Source organism: Microcebus murinus, chromosome 7, assembly GCF_040939455.1.
Source record: "Microcebus murinus isolate Inina chromosome 7, M.murinus_Inina_mat1.0, whole genome shotgun sequence".
Taxonomy (NCBI): domain Eukaryota; kingdom Metazoa; phylum Chordata; class Mammalia; order Primates; family Cheirogaleidae; genus Microcebus; species Microcebus murinus.
In genome coordinates this window covers 86,752,367-86,776,486 of record NC_134110.1, presented here as the reverse complement: position 1 = coordinate 86,776,486, position 24,120 = coordinate 86,752,367, and the positions used below count along the sequence as shown (strand labels likewise).

At 35.9% G+C, this 24,120-nt stretch overlaps 1 protein-coding gene across 1 annotated transcript in view; it reads right to left on the bottom strand.

Moving 5' to 3' along the window:
* Positions 1–3,536: 3,536 nt before the first annotated feature.
* The window catches only part of TRAM1 (translocation associated membrane protein 1), a 38,428-nt gene continuing 17,844 nt past the window's right edge, over positions 3,537–24,120 (bottom strand). Inside the window, exons 7-11 of the mRNA XM_012770788.3 lie at positions 15,641–15,711; positions 15,429–15,533; positions 14,324–14,467; positions 13,824–13,984; positions 3,537–5,110 (exon numbers count right to left, since the gene is read on the bottom strand). Coding sequence (XP_012626242.2) covers positions 5,037–5,110; positions 13,824–13,984; positions 14,324–14,467; positions 15,429–15,533; positions 15,641–15,711 — 555 coding nt within the window. The 3' untranslated portion in view covers positions 3,537–5,036. The remainder of the gene's footprint in view (positions 5,111–13,823; positions 13,985–14,323; positions 14,468–15,428; positions 15,534–15,640; positions 15,712–24,120) is intronic.

Here is a 24,120-nt window from a genome sequence, read left to right as displayed (position 1 = left end):
ACATTCTTTCATGATAAAAATTGTCACCAAATTAGGTATAGAGAGGATATACCTCAATACAATAAAGGCCATATATGAGAAGCTCACAACTAACATTATACTCAACAGGGAAAAATTAAAAGTCTTTCTTCTAAGATCTGGAACAAGACAAGGATGCCCATTCTGTGTTACTTCTATTCAGCATAGAGAGCAATGAGGCAAGAGAAAGAAATAAAGGCATCCAATTAGGAAAAGAAGTAGTAAAACTGTTTGTTGGTAACATGATCTTATATATATAAAACCTTACAGACTCCACCAAAAAACTTATTAGAAGTAAAAACAAGGCCAGGCATGGTGGCTCACGTCTGTAATCCTAGCACTCTGGGAGGTAGAGGTGGGAGGATTGCTTGAGGTCAGGAGTTCAAAACTAGCCTGAGCAAGAGCGAGACCCCGTCGTTATTAAAAATAGAAAAAAAAAATTAGCCAGTCAACTAAAAATAGAAATAAAAAATTAGCTGGGCATGGTAGCTCACACCAGTAGTCCCAGCTACTTGGGAGGCTGAGGCAAGAGGATCACTTGAACTTAGGTGTTTGAGGTTACTGTGAGCTAGGCTGACACCACAGTACTCAGTCTAGCTTGAGTAATAAAGTGAGACTGTCTAAAAAAAAAAAAAAATACAGTAAATTTTCAGGATACAAAATTAATGCATGAAAATCACCCATATACGATAGGTACAAAAAAATAAATAAAATCTTAGGTGTAAATTTAACCAAGGAGGTGAAAGACCTGTACATTGAAAACTACAAAACATTGATGAAAGAAATTAAAGAAGACATAAATAAATGAAAAGATATCCCATATTCATAGATTGGAAGAATTAATATTTTTAAGTGTCCATACTACCTAAGGCTATCTATAGATTCAGTGTAATCCCTATTAAATTTCAATGTCATTTTTTTGTAGAAATAGAAAAAAATGCTGAAATTCATATGGAAACACAAAAAACTTTGAATAGCCAAGGCAATCATGAGCAAGAACAAAGCTAGAGGTATCATACCACAGGATTTCAAACCACTAAATCAAACTATGCTACAAAGTAATAGTAATTAAAACACTATGGTACTGGCCACAAAAAAAAAAAAAAAAAAAAAAAAAGAGACATACATGGAGAACAGAGAACCCAGAAACGAATCCTGGCAATGCCAAGAATATGCAATGGGAAGAGGACAGTCTCTTCAATAAATGGTGTTGGGAAAACTGAGCATCAACATGTAGGAGAGTGAAACTGAATCCTTATCTCACACCATATACAAAAATACACAAAGTTGATTAAAGATATAAATGTAACACCAGAAACTGTAAAACTACTAGAAGAAAACATAAGGAAAAAACTGAAAGCACAATGAGATATAAAATCACACCTGTCAGAATGGCTATTGTAAAATATAAAAGATAACAAATGTTGGTGATGTGTACACTGTTGGTGGGAATGTAAATTAGTACAGCCATTATGAAAAGCTACTGGAGGATTCTCCAAAAACTTTAAGTAGAATTACCATATGATCCAGCAGTCCTGCGTATTTACCCAAAAGATTTGAAATCAGTCTCTTTTTTTTTTTTTTGAAACAGAGTCTCACTTTGTTGCCTGGGCTAGAGTGCTGTGGCATCAGCCTATCTCACAGAAACCTCAAACTCTTGGGCTCAAGCGATCCTTCTGCCTCAGCCTCCTGGGTAGCTGGAACTACAGGCATGTACCACCATGCTCGGCTAATTTTTTTCTATATATTTTTAGTTGGCCAATTAATTTCTATTTTTAGTAGAGACAGGGTCTTGCTCTTGCTCAGGCTTGGCTTCCAACTCCTGACCCTGAGCGATCCTCCCGCCTAGGCCTCCCAGAGTGCTAGGATTACAGACGTGATCCACCTCGCCCAGCCTGAAATCAGTTTCTTAAAGAGACATCTGCACTCCTGTGTTCATTGCTGCACTATTCACAATAGTCTAGTTATGGAATCATCCTAAGTGTCATGAATAGCAGATGAATGAATAAAGAAAATGTGGTATATATACACCATAGAACACTATTCAGCCTTAAAATTAAAAAAGAAGAAAATTCTGTCATTTGCAACAACATGAATGGAATTTGAGATTATTAAGTGAAATCAGCCAGGTACAGAAAAACAAATACTGCATGTAGTCACTTAAATGTGGAATCTAAAACAAGTGGGAGTCTCAGAATCAGAGAGTAGAATGGTGGTTACAGAGGCTAAGGGGGAATGGGGAGATGATGTTCAAAGGGTACAAAATCTCCGACAGAAGGAATTTTTTTTTGTAGTTATAATGTACAGCATGGTGAATATAGTTAATATAAATTATACATTTTAAAACGTAAGAACATTTCAAGAATTCTCAACACAAAGAATGTTAAGTATTTGAAGTGATATTACCTAGCTTGATTTTATTATATTATTTCACATTGTACTCATAAATCATAACCACTTTGTACCCCAGAAACTTATACAATTATACATTGTCAATTTACAATAACAAAGACAAAATGTTGGCAAGAAGGCATTTTGCAAAGGGAAACCCCAGAATGGCAAAGCAACTAGTTCAAGGTCAAAGAGTCTTAAGACAGCAGGTGTCTTGGTTCAGGGTCCTACATGCTTCCCATCAGGTTTCAAAGTTAAACCTGAGTCCAGGTGATAGTGACAGCTTCTGCAGAGTCTGGAAGCCAGTAAAGATTTTCTGGCTTGGCATGGTGGTTCATGCCCATAATCCTAGCACTCTGGGAGGCCGAGGCAGGAGGGCTGCTTGAGGGCAGGAGTTTGAGACCATCCTGAGCAAGAGCGAGACCCTGTCTCTACCAAAAATAGAAAAAATTAGCCAAGCATGGTGTGATGCATCTATAGTCCCAGCTACTCAAGAGGCTGAGGCAGGAGGATGCTTGAGCCCAGGAGTTTGAGGTTGCAATAATGCCACTGCACTCTAGATGGGTCTACAGAATGAGACTCTGTCTCAAAAACAAAATAAGACTTTCTTTAGGGCATTTGTGGGCAGGGGTCTTCTGCTTTACAGTCTTACTTGTGTATATATTTGTATCTTGTTAAGTTCTAACTACATATAAAGGGCTTGTTTTTCTTTTCCTCAGTCTATAATGTATGTGGTAGAACATAAACACTTTAAGTAATTCATTGACAAGAAGATTCCAGTCAAATGAGGTGGGAAACAGCATATTATATCCCCACTGCCAACATTCTTGGTGCACCAGGAAGCACATATGCATATCATGGACTGAATGGTCCTATAATAAAGAAATATTTTAAAATCTGTTTAACCCAATGGTCCCTGGATTTATTTGGTTATGATGATTTCTCCCCCAGCAGACCTCATAAGTAGTATCCTAAGGAACTGATCATTTTTTTGTAGAACATACTTTTTAGAAAGGGTTGTTCTAAGTGTCTATCAAGAGTGTACTCTTTAAACATAGTACATTTTAATGAGATTGAAAACTAAAAGGCATGACTGCTAACAATGAAGGAAACATCCAGGATGCAGCTTGTGAAAGTAAAAATTTTTATTTTGATTGATTTCTCAATGTGTAGTTCAATATAATGCCAGTTTTTAATGGCAAAAATTTGGTTCCACTGAAAACTCCATAATGCTACAGAGAGCTACTACTTTTTTCAGGAAGTAGGCAAACAGCTGGAAAGAAAAAGCACAACTTTCTAGCAGCATGGCAACTCAAACTGCAGACCTAACAGGTCTACGACTTTTACACTAAAAATGGCACAACCATTAGCTGGTGACAGAAGTGAGAAATGAGTAACAAGATGTGAACACCAAAAAGAAGCAATATATATTATAAAGTCAATGAACAAATCAAATGTAGCTATAAGATTTTAAAGGATAATTATAGAAAAGGGAACCAAATATTTTACTCAAATGCTTTTAGAGCCTTTCTGTAGAGATACAAATATATATATATTTTTATCCAAAAATATGTTTTGTACAGATAAATGTTTTTCAATTAAAGATGGGACCAAAGCTATAGCTATAACATAAAGCACACTGTCTTTTTTAAAGACTATCCACCTGAATTTTCAATTTCTTTAAAGTTAGTGCATTAAATATTTTCCAAATATAATTACCTGACATTCTTTTTATAGATATAAATCAAGTAGGCATTATTTTTTAAAAGGGTTTCCAGGTTAAGCAATATTTTTCTAAGATGTTGTGCATATCAAACTTATGACAAGCCCCATTAAGAATCATTATTAATAAACATATCAAAAAGGGGTATATAAGTCAGATTTTCCTCTTCATAGTAAATATTTTCTGATTTCCAGTTTACAAGTGTTGAAAATGCACAAGATTTTACTTCACACGTACTTTTATGTTAATAAGATATTTTGATTCAATATATATGTCAATAAATCTCCACATGTTGTAACCATTAGTATGTATTTTTTCTTTTAAATGGGGATGTAACACTAACAACTACTATTTATAAAATAAAGCACACAATTATTTTGGTAATTTTACAAATCCTTTTTTCCAGGTGTAAAGGCTACAAAAATTTCTAAAAATTAGAGAACACTGAAAACATATTAAAGTTGGACATCCAAGTTTATATTATTTCCATTTTACCCTGAAAGATAACTTAAAAAAATATGACCTTGTTGGAATAGGCCACCTTGCTAATATTATAAAAAATTGGTGAGAGCAAGAAACCGTATCACTGATATGTGGGATTTCCGTAAACAGTTTTCTCTTCAAATCATTACAAAAATGTTCAAAGATAAAAAACAAAATAGAAGATGGTGGTGGTCCCTAAACTATCTTGAAGGCAGGTAGCTTAGTCTAAGCTAAAATATTGTTTTCAGTCATAGTAATCATCCTCCCCTCAAATGCCCTTTTAAAAAATGCATGAAACAGTAAAATAGCAAGAATCAAAGAGCACAAACTGTATTTTCAAGAACAGAAAAATCTCTAATGCTGAAAGATATAGTAAAAAGCAGATTTCTTTGGGGACATTAATCAATTAGTTTATAATTCATTATGAAGATTTCTCTTTTCTGTTACGAGGAGAGTCTGCTCCATTTGAAGTTACTGTTCCATTCACACCATTTTCTGAAAGAGAAAAGAATCAGTGTTACTCTTGTATAAATAAATGCAAATAATATAATCTTTATACATAAAGGCACCTTCAGAAAAGAAAATTTATATACAGGTGCAATCTATTTACTAGTATCTAACCACTCTTAATCTTTACTAGTATTTGATCCAATCAGAATATCCAGTAATGTGTTGAACACAATGAACTGAAAGCAGCAAATTAAAATAAAAGTAACTTCTATTCAAAGTAGAAAAAAGTGACAGGATAGAAAGTTATTTAAAAATTACAAAAATTTAAAAATAATACTCTAGAGGTCGGGGCACCATGGCTCAAGCCTCTACTGCTAGTACTTTGAGAGGCTAAGTTGGGAGAATTGCTTGAGACTAGGAATTGGAAACCAGTCTCAGCAACATAGTGAGACACTATCTCTACAAGAAATGAAAAAAATTTGCCAGGCATGGTGGCGCATGCCTATAGTCCTAGCTACTCGGGAGGCTGAGGCAGAAGGATCGCTTGAGCCCAGGACTTTGAGGTTGCAGTGAGCTATGATGATGCCACTGCACTCCAGCCTGGGCAACAGAGTAGGGACCCTACCTCAAAAAAAAAACAAAAACTACAAGAGCAGTACTTTAGGTAGAAATAAACTTTTCACATTTGACAGCAAAATCCTTGGGGATATTTCTTTAGAACATACAAAAAAGTTGGTGCTTAGGATGATAACTCTTATGTTTAAGAGTGTATCATGGTCGGGTGCAGCGGCTCACGCCTGTAATCCTAGCACTCTAGGAGGCCGAGGCGGAAGGATCGTTTGAGCTCAGGAGTTTGAGACCAGCCTGAGCAAGGGTGAGATTCCATCTCCACTAAAAAAAATTGAAAGAAATTAGCTGGACAACTAAAATATACAGAAAAAATGAGCCAGGCATGGTGGCACATGACTGTAGTCCCAGCTACTTGGGAGGCTGAGGCAAGTGGCTCACCTGAGCCCAGGAGTTTGAGGTTGCTGTGAGCTAGTCTGATGCCACAGCACTATAGCCCGGGAAACAGAGTGAGACTCTGTCTCAAAAAAAAAAAAAAAAAAAGAGTATATCACGGTTTTCTTCTTCAAGATATGATAGAGTAACTGATATGTTGGACTAAACCCTCCCTCCAAAAATAGCCATAAAAGTTGGATACAAAAATGTATGTTTGAAGGCTCTGGAAAACAATCAAGGCAAGACAGGACTTGACGTGTCAAGGTCCTGGAAAGAGGGAAATGAGGCTGGGTGAGGTGCTCACACCTGTAATCCTAGTACACTGGGAGGCCAAAGCAGGAGGCTTGCTTGAGCTGAGGAGTTTGAGACCAGCCTGAGCAAGAGTGAGACTCTGTTTGTACAAAAAGAATTATCTGGGCATGGTGGCATGCGGCTATAGTCCTAGCTACTTGGGAGGCTGAGGCAGGATGCTTGCTTGAGCTCAGGAATTTGAGGTTATAGTGAGCTATGATGATGCCACTGCATTTTAGCTAGGGTGACAAGAGCGAGAGTCTGCACCCAACCTCAACAGAGAACCTAGGTGACTCTGCAGTTATGGCTATTTCTCCTGGACCATTTGTAGGCTCAGTGGAGCTGAAGCAGAGAGGACAACAAAGTAATGGCCTACAGCTGAGATTCCAGCCAAAATTCTGGAGAAAAGAAAACTGTATAGGAAAACCTAACATCCTATATGAATTTCTCCCTCAAGGTATTTGCCAATATTACACTATGCATGCACCAAGCAAGACTCAGAAATCAAGCAGAAAACAACTCCTAAGAAACTGCAAAGTTAAATAGATAATTGGAAGCCTCACATCGATAGGGAGACAAAAATTTGATTTCAGGGCCTATCAGGGAAGAAAGCCCTTATAAACACCCACTATGTCAATGTCCTAGGAATGAGGGCAAACTGGAAATAGATCAGCTTCAGTGAGATAGAGTGATCTAGCTATATTCAATCTAAAGCCTCTATAAATTTTTGCACAAAGCATACAGGAGTCAATTAAAAATTACCAGCATGGCAGCATGCCAAAGAACAAGACCGAATGACTTCCAAACTTAGTGTTGTGGGCAGGGGGAGACTAAAAGTCAGGAGGAAAAAAAAGTCAGAAATAGAACCTCAAGTGAATAAAAGGACAATGGTGAGTACTCAAGAAAATAAAAGATGGAGAATTTTACCAGAGACCGAAATCTTTAACCTTAGAACTAAAAAATATAGTAACTGAAAATATAAATTTAATGAATGCATTTAATGGCAGAATAGGCACAACAGATTAATGAACTGGAGAAAATACCCAACTGAAACTCAGACAAAAAAGGATGAAAAAATATAGAAAGTGTGAAAAGACATAAAGGACAGGATAAAACGGTTTAACACATATATAACTGGAATCCCTGAAGAATATGAGAAACACAACGAGGGCCAGGCGCGGTGGCTCATGCCTGTAATCCTAGCACTCTGGGAGGCCAAGGCAGGTGGATTGCTCCAGGTCAGGAGTTCGAAACCAGCCTGAAAAAGAGCGAGACCTCGTCTCTACTATAAATAGAAAGAAATTAATTGGCCAACTAATATATATAGAAAAAATTAGCTGGGCATGGTGGTGCATGCCTGTGGTCCCAGCTACTCAGGAGGCTGAGGCAGAAGGATTGCTTGAGCCCAGGAGTTTGAGGTTGCTGTGAGCTAGGCTGATGCCACGGCACTCATTCTAGCCTGAGTAACAAAGGGAGACTCTGTCTCAAAAAAAAAAAAAAAAAAAAAAAAAAAAAGAAACACAATGGGGCTGAAGCAATATTTGAAAAAATAATGGCCAGGAAATTTTCCAAAAATTACAGAAGAAACCAAGCCAAAATTCAGAAGGCTTTACGCAACACAGAATAGGATAAATATAAAGGAAATCATGCCCAGGCACATCATAGTATAAATGCCCAAAAGCAAATAATGGTTAAGATTGGATGAAAAAAACAAAATCCACTTACATGCTGCTTACAAGTGCCACAATCTGTACATAAAGACAAAGAAAGGTTTGAAGTAAAAAATATAGGAAAAGATACGCCATTATAACGTTTTATCAAAAGAAAGCTGGTGGAGCTATAGTAAAATCAGACAAACTAGACATCTGATAATGAAAAAAGGATGAATTCAACAGGAGGATAGAACATTTCCAAATTTTGATATACCTAACAACATAACTTCATATGTTAAACAAAAACTTACAAAACGATAGGGAGAAATGGTCAAGCAACAGAACAAGTAGAATTCCCTCTACAAAATCAGTAAAGATATAAAAGACTGAACACAATTAAAAATATGACCTGACACGTATAGACACAATATCCAACAAATGCAGAATGTGCACCCTTTTGAGAGCCAAAAGAAACATTCATCAAAACTGGAATCATGCTGAACTGTAGTAAAAGTCTTAATATATTTCACAGAATTGAAATAATTCAGAAGACATTTTTTTTTTTTTGAGACCGAGTCTCACTCTATTGTCCAGGCTAGATTGCCGTGGCACCAGGCTCGCTCACAGCAACCTCAAACGCCTAGGCTCAATCAATCCTTCTCCCTCAGCCTCCCGAGTAGCTGGGACTACAGGCATGCGCCACCATGCCCGGATAGTTTTTTCTATATATTTTCAGTTGGCCAATTAATTTCTTTCTATTTTGGTAGAGACAGGGTCTCACTCCTGCTCAGGCTGGTTTCAAACTCCTGACCTTGAGTAATCCACCCGCCTCAGCCTCCCAGAGTGCTAGGATTACAGGTGTGAGCCACCACACCCGGCCAGAAGACATTCTTCATCCACTGTAGAATTAAGCTAGAAATCAATAGCAAAATAAAAAGAAAAGAAAAGAAAAGGAAAGAAAAGAAAAAACCACATAAAAAAACTAGACAGTGACCAAATATTTGTAAACCAAATAATGTACTTATAAATAATTCATCAGTCAAAAAGGAATCAATCAGAATAAAATATCTTAAACTGAATAATGAAAAAGACATCAAAATTTGTGAAATACAGATAAAGCAGTGCTAAAAGCAAAAGTTTATCCTTAGTTGAATGTAATTCACAAGAAGTAATGAAAATCCAAAGATCCATTTCAAGAAGGTAAACAACAAACAAAACAGCAAATTAAACCCAAAGAAAGAGAAATAAGAACAGAATTCCATGACATAGAAAAGATACAACTAAGGGGTAAGGGGTAGGTACACAATAAAAGAAAAGATTCAACCAGGAAAATAAAAAAAAACAAAAACAACTAAAAGGCAAAAATGTTGGTTTTGACTGATAGAAGAAAAAAAGAGACAAGGCATAGGTTACTAACACAGGAAATGAAAAACAGGAATTACTGCTGATCTACAGGCATTAATAAGATAATAAGGACAGTGTAAATAATTTCATGCCAATACATTTGCAAACTTACATGAACTAGTTAAATATCTTGAAAAATACAATTTACCAAAAGAGAGACAAGACAACTAAAAAATAGAAAATTTGAATAATTCTGTTGTCCATTTTAAAGAATGTGAATCTATGTATAAAAACTTTCCCATAAAGGCTCTAGGTCAGATGGCTTCACTGGTAAATTCTTCCAAACATTTAAAGAAATAATGCTAATTTATATAAAGGACAAATCTGCCTAATACTTTTTATAAAGCCAGCATAACCTTGGTATCAATCCTTGACATATAAAAAAAGGCTAATCACAGGACAATCGTTTATATGAACACAGATGCAAAAATCCTAATACTGAAAAAACCAACTCAACAACAGTGATGTACAACAGTACACTGGTACTACTAGTGTTGAAAGTCCCTATCCCTTCCTCATCTGTTTTATTATTATTACTATTGTTAATCTCTTATTGTGCCTAATTTATAAATTTAACTTTATTATAGATATGCACATACAGAAAAAAAGCAGTATATACAGTCATACATCGCTTAATGACAAGGATATGTTCTGAGAAATGTCAGGCAACTCCGTTGTGGGAACATCAGAGTGTACTTACACAAACCTAGAGAGCATAGCTTACTACACAACTAGGCTATGTGGTAGGGCCTGTGGCTGAAACCTGTGCAGCATGTTAATGTACTGAATACTGTATGTAACTGCAACACAATGGTATTTGTCTATCTAAACATAGAAAATCTATAGTAAAAATAGGCTATTATAATCTTATGGGACTACTGACATACATATGACCTGTCATTGACTGAAATGTTATTATTTGGCACATGACTACATAGAGTTTGGTACTACCTACAGTTCCAGGCATCCACTGGGTTTCTTGGAATTTTTCCCCCCAAAATAGAGGGGAACTACTATATAATCATCTCCAACTTGGATGCATGCCAGGAATGAAGGATCAGTTTAACATCTGAAAATCAATGTAATTCACTACATTAAGAAAATTAAGAAAAACTATATGACTATTTAAATAGTTTCAGAAAAAGCAGTTCTTAAAATTCTATATCCAGTCATGAAAAAACTCATAGCAAATAAAGTACAAAATAGAACTGAATAAAGGGCATCTATAAGACATTATTAATGATGAAATATTGAAAGCTCTCCCCTTATATTAGGAAGAAGACAAAGAAATCTGTATTCATTTCTTCTATTCAATATTGTGGTATAGTCTTAGCTAGTATAATACAGTAAGGAAAGAAAAGGTATATTTGCAGATGACATGACTGTGTATTTTAGTGTAAACTTTAAGTTAATTAGGAAGGTTTCTCAATACAAGGATAGTATCCTAAAGAAAACAAATAGTATTTCTTTATAACAAATAAAACTATTTGTAAAAAGGAGCATGTATACTAGCTTAAAAAATAAAATATCTGACAATAAATCTAATGAAAAATGTATGAAATCCCTATATAGAAACCTATGAAATATTTCTTCAAGAATTCTTCCAAAAAACAAAAAAGGAGGACCATTTCTCAAATCATCCTATGAGGCCAGAATTACCGTGACAGTAAAACTAGACAAAGATGTCACAAGAAAAGTACACACCAATATCCTTTATATATATAGATATAAAAATCCTCAACAAAATACTAGCAAACCAAGTCCAGCAAAAGGTAAAAAGGATTATACACCATGCCAAGTGAGATTTATCTCAGAAATGTAATGCTGGTTCAACATCTGAGAATCAGTTAATGTAATCCATAATATCAACAGAAAAAAGGGCAAAAACTACAAGATCAACTCAATAGAAGTAGAGAAAAAAAGCAACTGACAAAATCCAGTAACCTTTCATAATAAAAACACAAACATACTAGGAATAGAGGGGAACTTCCTCAACCTGTTAAAAACCATTTATGAAAAACCCATAGCTAGCATCATACTTTATGGTAAAAGACTGGATGGATGCTTACCCCCTAAGATCAGGAACAAGACAAGGATGTCTGCTCTCGCCATTTCTATTCAACATTGTTGTAGAGGTTCTAGCCAGGGCAATTTGGCAAGAAAATGCAATAGAAAGCATCCAGATTGGACAGGAAGAAGTAAAAACTATCTTTATTTATAGACGACATGATCCTTGTATACTGAAAATCCAAAGGAATTCACAAAAAAAAAAACTATTAGAATAAATAAGTTTATCCAATATACAAAAACCAACTGTATTTCTATAAGCGAGTAATGAATCTGAGAACACAATTAAGAAAATGATTCTATTTTACAACAGCGTGAAAAAAATAAAATATTTAGGAATAAATTTAATGATAGATGTGGAAGACATATACATTGATAAGTACAAACTTAACTGAAAGCAATTAAAGACCCAAATAAATATACATCCATGTTTATACTCCCCAAAGCAATCTACAGATTAAAGGTAATCCGTATCAAATTCCCAGCTGGCTTTTCTGTAGAAATTGACAGGCTGATCCTAAAATTCAGGTGGAAATGCAAGAGACCCAGAATGAAACCAAAACATGAAAAAGAACACACAACTGGGCTTTTACTCACATTTCCTGAATTCAAAACTTACTACAAAAGCTACAGTAATCAAGACAGTATGGTATTGGCAAAAGACTTGACATACAAATTATTGCAACAGAATTCAGAGTCCAGAAATAAACTCTTATTTTTTTATTTTTCACAAGAGTATCAAGACAATCAATAAGAAAGAGTAATCTTTTCAACAAATGGCGCAGGGACAATTGAATATCAACATGCAAAACTATATATATATATAAAGTGGTGTAGCCACTTAGGAAAAGAGGTTAGCAGTTCTCTTCAAATGTTAAATATACAGTTACCATATGATCTAGCAATTCCACTCTTAGGTATTATATATACCCAAGGGAATGAAAATAGGTGGGCAAACAAAAACTTGAACACGAATGTTCACAGTATTATTCGTAATAGCCAAAAAAGTGGAAACAACCCAAATGTCCATCAATTAAGGAATGGACAAACAAAATACAGTATATGTCCATACAATGGAATATTATTTGGCCATAAAAAGGAGTGAAGAATTGATACATGTTGTAACATGGATGAACCTAAAAAACCTAAGTAAAAGAATCCAGTCCCCAAAAAACATACAGAAAATAGATTAGTTGAATTAGTTGCCATGGGCAGAGGGAAGAGAGAAATGGAGAGTGATTAATGGGCCTGAGGCTTCTTTTTGGGGTGATAAAAATGTCCTGGAATTAGTGGTTCACACAACTTTGTGAATATACAGTACTTAACTTCATGATATATGAATTATATCCCATTAAAGATGTTATTAAAGATAATCTAAGTAAATGGAGTATCATGTTCATGGGTTGAAATACTCAATTATTCCTAAATTTATGTATAGATTTGATATAATTCCAGTCTAATATCCCAGAAAGTTTTTTTCTTGTGTGTGAAAATTGATGAAGCTGTACTAAAATTTATTAAGAAAATGCACGGAGCCAAGAATTGCTGGGACAAACTTAAAAAGAACAGGGCTGGAGAATATAAACTACTAGATATCAATACTTATATAAGGAGGAAACCAGACTTGATGTATCTTCAAAACTGGAACTTCCTGTGTTACAGTTCCAAGTATAAGACACTGTATTTTTCAATAATACACATTGAAAAAATTAACTATGTCAATGCATTTTCAATTTTTGCAAGAGCCAGGAAAAAAGAGGTTAAATGCAGGCTCAAAGACAAAAGCTCAAGTAGTCACAAGTTACGAACAACAACAAAAAAAAACCACACAACTGAAAGCTGCTCTACTTGAGACTAATGGACAAATGGGAAGAAGTTATAAGGAGGGTGTGGGTGATAAAGAAAAAAAAAAGTAGTTATAAAGAGGTCTTAAAAATGTGAACAAAGGGGGGGGGAAATGGGCATTTGTTGAAACCTTAAAATCTGTACCCCCATAATATGCCGAAAAAAAAAAATGTGAACAAGATGCTTGAAAACAAACTATCACACTCTAGTTATCCACACTAAACCTGCCCATATTATTATACACTGGTCTACAGTGGCTCAACGTAACCAAGATCGAAAAACCTGTGAGAGAGAAATTTAGTACACAGTTTTTGAGGGGAGTAACTGATTCCTGTCACCCAGAGTATCACCAACTGTGGAATGGGGTAAGATTACTTTGCTTCTAATTATGTTAAAAAGTAGAATATTTTCTTTATATGATCTGAGAACAAATAGGTAAGATCTCACAACAGATTTCTTTAATTCCACAGATTTTTCACTGCTTACTGAATACAAACCTGTTCCTTTTCTAGAAGACCTGCCTTTAGTCACTGTTGGTTTCTTCTTTACAGCTGGTGCCTGAGGAGTAGAATGTTCCCTCCACCTCCGAAGCTGAAAATTAATGAACTTCCACATCATGAATGCTTGAGTAATGCAAATGGATGCCAGAACAGCAATTCTGAGAAATAGTAAGAAATAAACAAAAAATTAGAGTGTATGAAAAAATGCCATTGAATAAAGTATTTATTCTAACCTGTAGTATTTAGTGCTAAAAGTTCTATTCTATTGACAAGGTTATGTTAATAATCATTCCATTAATAATTTGTCCTAGAAGTTAAATAAATGCTTTAGTACTTCAATTTAGACATAAAAAACTGCAACAGGATGAAATCACATCAAATAAGTATTTTCCCCAACCCTATATTCATCCATTTTTTAGATGATTCACATCATAATGAAACTGATAATACATATGATATAGCTGTACAAAGTGAAAAAAATTTTACATAAACTGTACCTAACAGCCAACACATTGAAGTTTCCAGTACTGAAATCCAGCTTCTGATTCTCTGCTCTTGCAAGGCCAAAACCAACAGTAAGTACCGAAAGAATTAAAGTCAGAAGTCTTCCCAAGACAAAAAGAACTGCCCACAGAGAAAATCTGTAAGAAAAATGTCATAAGTCAAATTCATAAAATCTCAAAAATAAGAAAAAATTCCATTAGAAATTAGATTCCTATTAAGTAAATGCATATTAAAATAGCACTTATTATTATTCTGCAAAAAGGATTTTAGAGTCAAATGTTTAGGAAATGCTTAAAACACATACTATACCACTCTCTTGGACATACATAACACATATTAGTCCATTTTAGGTTCTAAGAAATCCAGTAATCTGTTTAATTTCTTGTTTAGTTCATCTTTTTTATATAAGTAGTATTAATGTCCTTACTAGTATACAGAACAATTTTGAAAAAATGATGGACAAAACAAAACAAAGCTGTGCTGTAAAGAACAGGATGCCAAAATCCATTTGAATCCTAGTTTTGCTTTTTTCAAAGACTTTTTACTTTTTACAAGTTATACCTCTCCAATTCTGTTTTCAGTCTAATTTTCCCATCAAAATCTTTCAGTATCTTTTAAGCTATATTATCTATCATTTCATTTTCTTCAGAGAGTTCATTTTATCACTCCTCCAAAAGAAAAACATGGAACAAACATGGTAGGAGAAGTTATAAAAGAAAAGCGAACACAAAAAGCCTTCAAAATTTCAAGTTTCAATACTACATCCGTTCAGCTGAGAAAGACTCCATTTTAGGGAGTAAAATATCAAGTCTGAATTGCTAAATTATTTCATTTTATTTAAACTTGCTACTGACTGCTTAAAAAGTAACTTAATGGCAAGGGCATGGATCTTGGCAATCTAGGCACTGACTTTATTTATTTTTTTAGAGATGGGTGTTTCAATATGTTGCCTAGGCTGGCCTTGAAATGCTGGGCTCAAGCAATCTTCCCACCTTAGCCTACTGAGTAGCTGTGGCTACAGGTGTACAACATGGTGTCTAGCTAGGCACTGACTTTGAATACCCACTACACAAGAAATAAAATGGCTAAATGGCTTACCCTTTCTGATACTTTTCATCACTAAAATAAAACAGGCGGGAAATGTGGAAAAGAAATTCAACAAAATAATGCAGCACCAGAAGAACAAGTCCTAGATGATTCAAGCTGTTAAAAGAACAAATTTAAAATGAAAAAAATTAATCATCAGTTAAGATAGATCAACATACTATCTGTCCAGTCCACTTACACACCCAAGAAAAATCCCAACTCACTTCAAAAGATAAGCTCCAGCAATGTGAAAGAGGTAAAGACCAATGTAGACAAGCTGACGAGGAATATCTTCCTGAAAATAGAAAAACACATGATAGACTAAAACATACTGAAACATTTCTGTTCTTTATTTTTTTTTTTGAGACAGAGTCTCACTTTGTTGCTCAGGCTAGAGTGAGTGCCGTGGCGTCAGCCTAGCTCACAGCAACCTCAATCTCCTGGGCTCAAGCAATCCTACTGCCTCAGCCTCCCGAGTAGCAGGGACTACAGGCATGTGCCACCATGCCCGGCTAATTTTTTTTTTGTATATATATTTTAGTTGGTCAATTAATTTCTTTCTATTGTTAGTAGAGACGGGGTCTCGCTCAGGCTGGTTTCGAACTCCCAACCTTGGGCAATCCGCCCGCCTTGGCCTCCCAGAGTGCTAGGATTACAGGCGTGAGCCACCATGCCTGGCCCATTTCTGTTCTTTAAGAGCAGTGTGGTAGAGTGAAAATTATGGAGAGGAAAAAAAAAAAAAAAAAAGAGACCCTCTATCCCACCTCAATCCCTCACCCCCAATTAGCTATATGGTTTAAGCAGTCATTTAATCTCTGTTGGCTTCAGCTAACTCACTGGTAAAATGTGAACACTTGAATTTGCTTCAATCAGATGAACTCAGAATCCCTTTTAGTGCTAAAACCTATGGTTCTTTTTACAATAAACATGTATTAGATGATACAATATTTATAACCATAGTTGTATGCTGACAATTTGATATCTTTCTAATATTAAAATTGCTATGCTTATAGCTGTAGAGATGCTTTTGTTTACCTAAAATAGTATTCACATTTTTAGCTCATGTTAGTCACTTCATTGAGTTATAGTCATTAAAACTGAAGTTCAAAATTTTAGCTTCTCATTTTGGTAACACTTAATTACATATTCTTTCTCCTCAACTCAGCAAGTCCAAGTATCCAGATGTTACTTTTGTTGCTCTTTTTTCTTCCCATAGTTCCTAGCTGACCTGGTTATTTGAAACAGTGTTTTTAAAAAATGTAAACCAAGACCTACTAGCGGATCATGAAATTTTTTTTTTAAGTTTTTTGTTTTTTAAACGAGACTCGCTCTATAGTCCAATCTAGAGTGTGGTGGTGTCATCATAGCTCACTGCAACCTCAAACTCCAGGGCTCAAGCAATCCTCCTGTCTCAGCCTCCCGAGTAGCTGGGACGACAGGCATGCGTCACCATGCCTTGCTAATTTTTTCTATTTTTGGTTGAAATAGGGTCTTGCTCTTGCTTAGGCTGGTCTCAAATTCCTGAGCTCAAGTAATCCTCCAACTTCAGCCACCCAGAGTGCTAAGATTACAGGTGAGCCACTGCGCGCAGCTAGATCATGTAATCTATTTATGGGTCACACTAGCATCTTTTGAAATATGGAATAAAATAAAATAGAAAATGCTTGGGTGGGCCGGGCATGGTGGCTCACACCTGTAATCCTAGCATTCTGGGAGGCCGAGATGGGCGGATTGTTTGAGCTCAGGACTTTAAGACCAGCCCGAGCAAGAGTGAGACCCTGTCTCTACTAAAAAAATAGAAAGAAATTAGCTGGACAGTTAAAAAAAATATATATCAAAAAATAAAAAAAATTAGCCAGGCCTGGTGGCACATGCCTGTAGTCCCAGCTGCTCGGGAGGTTGAGGCAGGAGGATCGCTTGAGCCCAGGAGTTTGAGGTTGCTGTGAGCTAGGCTGATGCCACAGACAGCACTCTAGCCCGGGCAACAGAGTGAGATTGTCTCAAAAAACAAAACAAAACAAAACAAAACAAAACAAAACAAAACAAAACAAAACATCTTCTCTGATAAAAATGGCACAAAGATCAAGGGTTAGGTTGAATATATACAATATTATACTTGGGTATTCCTGTGAAAATTCCCAAGACACGATACCAAGTTTACAGCGGTTCTTTCAACCAGAAAAAGAAGTATCTTTGAAAATAAGCAGTCTTAAGATCCTCTCACATAATTTTTAAACTTCCATTTGGAAATATTTCCTATTTTTAAAATTTCCCCTTATAAAAGGAAAGAAGGAGAAATGCTGTCAAGATAACATGCTAAAGTTCAACCACAAGGGAATGTCTCTTCTGTTAGAATAATTTCATAAAAGCTCACTTGTAGCATTATCCCTGCAATGTGATATGCTATGGATATAGAGGTACCACTATACATACACACCAGTGCTTCCCAAAGTATGGTATGTTTATTTTTGGTACTGTACAAAATGATTTAGATAGTACACAACATACCAAGAAAACCCTCAATAATTATGAGGGAAGCTTTTAGTTTTTAAAATGCTGATTAAATTCACTTCATTACATAAAAACTTGTGTGTGGGCCGAGCGCAGTGGCTCACGCCTGTAATCCTAGCACTCTGGGAGGCCTAGGTGGGAGGACTGCTCGAGGTTGGGAGTTTGAAACCAGCCTGAGCAAGAGCAAGACCCTGACTCTACTAAAAATAGAAAGAAATTAATTGGCCAACTAATATATATAGAAAAAATCAGCCAGGCATGGTGGCGCATGCCTGTAGTCCCAGCTACTCAGGAGGCTGAGACAGCAGGATTGCTTGAGGCCAGGAGTTTGAGGTTGCTGTGAGCTAGGCTGACGCCACAGCACTCACTCTAGCCTGGGCAACAAAGGGAGACTCTGTCTCAAAAAAATAAAAAAAAACCAAAAAACTAATTTGCTGGAAAAATATTTTATAGTGCAATGTAACTTCTTAAGAGAATTTTTAAAACATTAATTTTTAGAAGAAGCCAAAATTAATTTTTAAAATTCATGCTAGTCATTTAACAGAGAAGAACCTAAGCTATCTATCTACCCTTTTCCTCTCTAACAAATCTACAAACACTATTATATTTCTCTGCCTTGTGAAAATTAGAAGGAAAGTAAAATAAAAAAACCCAGAACACTATTATAAGTGATAGACATACTACATTTCAAAAAGCCATTCCATTTCTCTGATCTTTTGTCTTTACATCTCAACAACCCAATTAGGTGGGGCATGATTGCACTTGTCATTAGCTAAGGAAAAACCCATAGGATTTCTTTCCTATATTCAGATTCAACTTTGCATCTTAGCTCTGCCTTTTTGATAGTCACCCAGCTGAGGCAATAATAACAGAGGGTAAAATGCCATCACCAGCTTCCGTCTTCACAACCATCAAATGCCTAAGCAAGAACTTTTAAAAGAATACGTATAGCTTTCAAAAGGACAGAAGTATTAAGAAACCTTTTTATAAGTAATGGTCTATTCAGCTGTATACAATTGTATACAGCATAGATTATATGGACTGTATAATCTAAAGCAATGTTTGTACTCTCAAAGCTTACCACAGAAAAAGTAAAAATGATAAGAGAATGGGTAGCTAGAGTAAGTGGTTCTTACTAGTTGTGTGACCTTGGACAAGTTCCTTAACCTCTCTGTACAATAGGTATCATAACAACAATAATAATACCAAAAAAAATTATAAATTGAGTGATAGGGATGAACAAAATAACACAAGGAGTGGTAGGGATTGTGGTTAACAGAGGAACATACACTCTAGATAAAGGCATTTCCATATGATTAAAAAAATACAATGGAAGTGAAGGTCGTGTACCATGATTTTTAAAATGAGAAATTTTACCTAGAAAATGGCTACTTTTAATATTCCTGTCCTATCCTCCTATTCCCATAGGGTTACAGTCCCAGTGGCTTGGTGCTCACATGTCTGAGGCCGACAGCAAAGACCTTGCCCAGCACCATGGTCTCTGAGGTTTACACATTTACATGGGGTGTGGGGGATGGGAGAGAACAGAGGCGGCTGGGTGAAATTGGCTCTCGCAGAAGAAGTTCATGAAATCAGTTCACTGGCCACATTACAGATTTCAATTAGGGAGTCAGCAAGCTATCCAAATGTGGCTCATCACTGCTCTACAATCTAGAGTCTGGATGAACATAAAAGTGGCTGAAAAAAAAAACCAGGAGCTTGAGGCTGCAGTGCACTATGATTGCTGTGAATAGCCACTGCACTCTAGCCTGGGCGACATAGCAAGACCCCATCTCCATAAAAAATAAAAATAAAACTTAAAAAAAGTGGCCGAGAGAAAACTTTTGTATTTAAGACATTTTTATATGTCATTATATGGTTTTGTTATGTAAATTAACTTTTCCTAACAAGAGCCAGGAATAAGGTTTTGTTTACTTATTTAATATGAACAATTTTTAAAATTTTTTTCTACTCTTTCTCCTCTTTTCACTACTGCACTTGACTAATCTTAAAAAAATAAGATTAACAATTTTTTAATACTTGAATGGAAAAAATATATAATAGAAATGAATTATTAGAAAAGTTTTTCCAAGTTCTTAAATATTCTTAATGCTTATGTTCAAGTAGCTTATATAAGCATGAAATCATGAAATAATGACACAATTCTGATAGTTCCATTTTTCATGGAAAAATCTAATAAATATAATGAACTTAAATCATTAATAGATTTTAAAATTATAAATAACTTCCAGTAATTTTCAATTGTTATTACAACTTTCTTATTAAAAAGGATAACCACAAACTTTAGTAAATTTATTATTATAAGGAAATATATTTCTTGGCTACACTATACTAAAAAATAAACTTTACCACAAACTGAATATCACATATGTGCTAAGGCAAAGATTTTTCCCCAAACCCCAGATGGAATTAGCTTATTTAAATCTTTACAAAGCTCTCATATTACAAGGACTTATATTTATATATATATATATATATATATATATATATATATTTTGAGACAGAGTCTCACTTTGTTGCGCAGGCTAGAGTGAGTGCCGTGGCATCAGCCTAGCTCACAGCAACCTCAAACTCCTGGGCTCAAGCGATCCTGCTGCCTCAGCCTTCCAAGTAGCTGGGACTGCAGGCATGCACCACCATGCCTAGCTAATTTTTTCTATATATATTAGTTGGCTAATAAATTTCATTCTATTTATAGTAGAGACAGGGTCTCACTCTTGCTCAGGCTGGTTTCGAACTCCTGACTTATATTGATTATTCTACACAACAAAGAAATGTATGGGTAAGACATATAAACCTGAAAAATTTCAGCCATTTTTAAATGCTTACAGAGGTCTAATGGAAGAATTAGTAAGATAAATAAAAATGATGTCTTCTGGAAAAACTGTCACTGTTAGATGATTCAAAAAGTTGCTCTAGTTGCCTAGTGATGAATGGCAGATATTAATATCAAAGTTACTTATGAAAAGTGTGAATACAACTTTCAAGAAGTAGGAGTGGGGAAAAACATTATTTCTAGTTTAATGCTTTATATGATATATAATTATATGTATGCATAATTAAACTAAAATTGAATATTAGAAACAAAACATTTGGCTATTTCATGACTTTCCTAAAAGCTCATATATTCAAGTTGGCTAAGAAATGATATTCTGTATTTCCTCATGGGCAAAATGGAGAACTGTTTATATTAAAACATACATGGCATATGTAATTTAAATTTTCTCCTTGAAAGAAACACACCTCTTGAACTGCTACTAACAGTCTTCCTTTCTTTCTTCATCTGTCTGTAGGATTGGTTCAAAACAATTACTCTACTAGTTTCTTCCAGTAAAGAGTTCTTCCAAAAATAATTTTCATACAGAAAATTTTAAGAAACTGTTTAACACATATGCAGCTGTTACTTTCAAATTATGTTAATTGCTTGAAACAGTTACTTTCAACTGTCATATGTAGGTGTTAAAAATAGTTTCAGTTAAGTTCTAAGTTATGCAAATTATTCCATAAAAATTAGATTGCATTTCTGGAGAAATGCCATCTGGCAGGAACTGATAAGAAAAGAGGTTCAGAAACCAAAATGAACAATTACTTTGAAATGTCCCTCTTTAGTTACCATGGTCAGTGAACAAGATGAAGACATGATATTACGTTCACGAGTATACAAATACCTGAAGAAAGCTTTAAATATTTGAACCATGGTACTAAGACATCAAGAAACTATGATATTCTTAGCAGTGCTGTCCCACAGAACTTTCTGGAATTATGAAATGTTCTTTATCTCTTCTGTCCAAAATGGTAGATACTAGCCATATGTGGCTAATGAGCAGTTGAAATATGGCTAGTATGACCAAGAAAGTGAATTTTGTTTTTTTTTTTTTTTTTTTGAGACAGAGTCTTGCCTTGTTGCCCAGGCTAGAGTGAGTGCTGTGGCGTCAGCCCAGCTCACAGCAACCTCAAACTCCTAGGCTCAAGCAATCCTCCTGCCTCAGCCGCCTGAGTAGCTGGGACTACAGGTATGTGCCACCATGCCCGGCTAATTTTTTCTATATATATTAGTTGGCCAATTAATTTCTTTGTATTTATAGTAGAGTCGGGGTCTCGCTCTTGCTCAGGCTGGTTTCGAACTCCTGACCTGGAGCAATCCTCCTACCTTGGCCTCCCAGAGTGCTAGGATTACAGGTGTGAGCCACCACGCCCGGCCTGAATTTTGTTTTTTTAAAGTTAATTTAGATGTGGCTAGTGGCTACCATTTTGGACAGTACAGCTGTAAGACATCTATGACTCACATTAGGAGCTTACTAAATATGGAAGGGTTAGTGGAAACTGTGGGCCTAATAATTTTATTTTAAGATAGTTCTATGTCAAAGGTTTAAAAATCAAAAATCTTCATTGTAATACTTACAATCAACTTAACTGGAAAAACATTCTACTTTAAAAAAGAAATCAACATAAAAAGAACTTACAGGCCGGGCGCTGTGGCTCACGCCTGTAATCCTAGCTCTTGGGAGGCCGAGGCGGGCGGATTGCTCAAGGTCAGGAGTTCAAAACCAGCCTGAGCAAGAGCGAGACCCCGTCTCTACTATAAATAGAAAGAAATTAATTGGCCAACTGATATATATATAAAAAAAAAATTAGCCGGGCATGGTGGCGCATGCCTGTAGTCCCAGCTACTCGGGAGGCTGAGGCAGAAGGATCACTCAAGCCCAGGAGATTGAGGTTGCTGTGAGCTAGGCTGACGCCACGGCACTCACTCTAGCCTGGACAACAAAGTGAGACTCTGTCTCAAAAAAAAAAAAAAAAAGAACTTACATGCCTTAGTAAATGGCCTCTGATGATTTGGTGCTGTTTTCTGTTTTTTTTTTTTTGAGACACAGTCTCACTTTTGTTGCCTGGGCTAGAGTGCTGTGGCGTCAGCTTAGCTCACAGCAACCTCAAACTCCTGGGCTAAAGCGACCCTCCTGCCTCAGCCTCTCGAGTAGCTGGGACTACAGGCATGCACCACCATGCCTAGCTAATTTTATATATATATATGTTTAGTTGGCCAATTAATTTCTTTCTTTTTTTTTTTTTTGAGACAGAGTCTCGCCTTGTTGCCCAGGCTAGAGTGAGTGCCGTGGCTGGCGTCAGCCTAGTTCACAGCAACCTCAAACTCTTGGGCTCAAGCAATCCTACTGCCTCAGCCTCCCGAGTAGCTGGGACTACAGGCATGCGCCACCATGCCTGGCTAATTTTTTCTATATATATTAGTTGGCCAATTAATTTCTATTTATAATAGAGACAGGGTCTTGCTCTTGGCTCAGGCTGGTTTCAAACTCCTGACCTCGAGCAATCGGCCACCTCAGCCTCCCAGTGAGCTAGGATTATAGGTGTGAGCCACCACGCCTGGCCTAATTTCTTTCTATTTATAGTAGAGACTGGGTATTGCTCTTGCTCAGGCTGGTTTTGAACTCCTGACCTTGAGCAATCTGCCCGCCTCGGGATCCCAGAGTGCTAGGATTATAGGTGTGAGCCACCGCGCCCGGCCTGGTGCAGCTTTCTCATCACAGTAGACAACATCAATGATGACAGATATGTAGAACACATAAAACACAAACACAAACAGTAGCAAATCAAGTACCTAAATAAAGAATTAACTATTTGCTGCACATATAAAAATAAGTGTTTGTGGCTTTTGAGGAGGAAGAGATGAACCGGTCACTGGACGTGTTATCACACTTCCATTTATGAAAGCTTCTCAAAGTAAGGGGATTTTGAAAAACAAGATTTCAATGTGGAAAAATAGATATATATGTATAATGGATAGAGAATATAATGAATCTCCATATACCTATAACCCAGCCTCAACAGTTATTAACAAATGACCAAACTCATTTCATCTATATTCCTCCCCACTTCCCTTCACCCAACATTATTTTGAAGTAAATCCCACATGGCATTTCATATATGGGGATTAAAAAAAAAAACTCATACAAAAAGGAAATAAAAGTATTTGATTAATTTGTGAGCAGGAAAAGGTATTCCAGCAAAAAAAAGTGATGTGTTGGGATTATAAAACTAGAGACATCGGTGTGAATGAAATATAAGGAGAGAGGAGGAAGAGCAACCAGGAAGAGGTGGTACAGACAGGTTTATGTGAGTTTAAAATAATACGAAGCTAGGAAGCTGGGCCCGG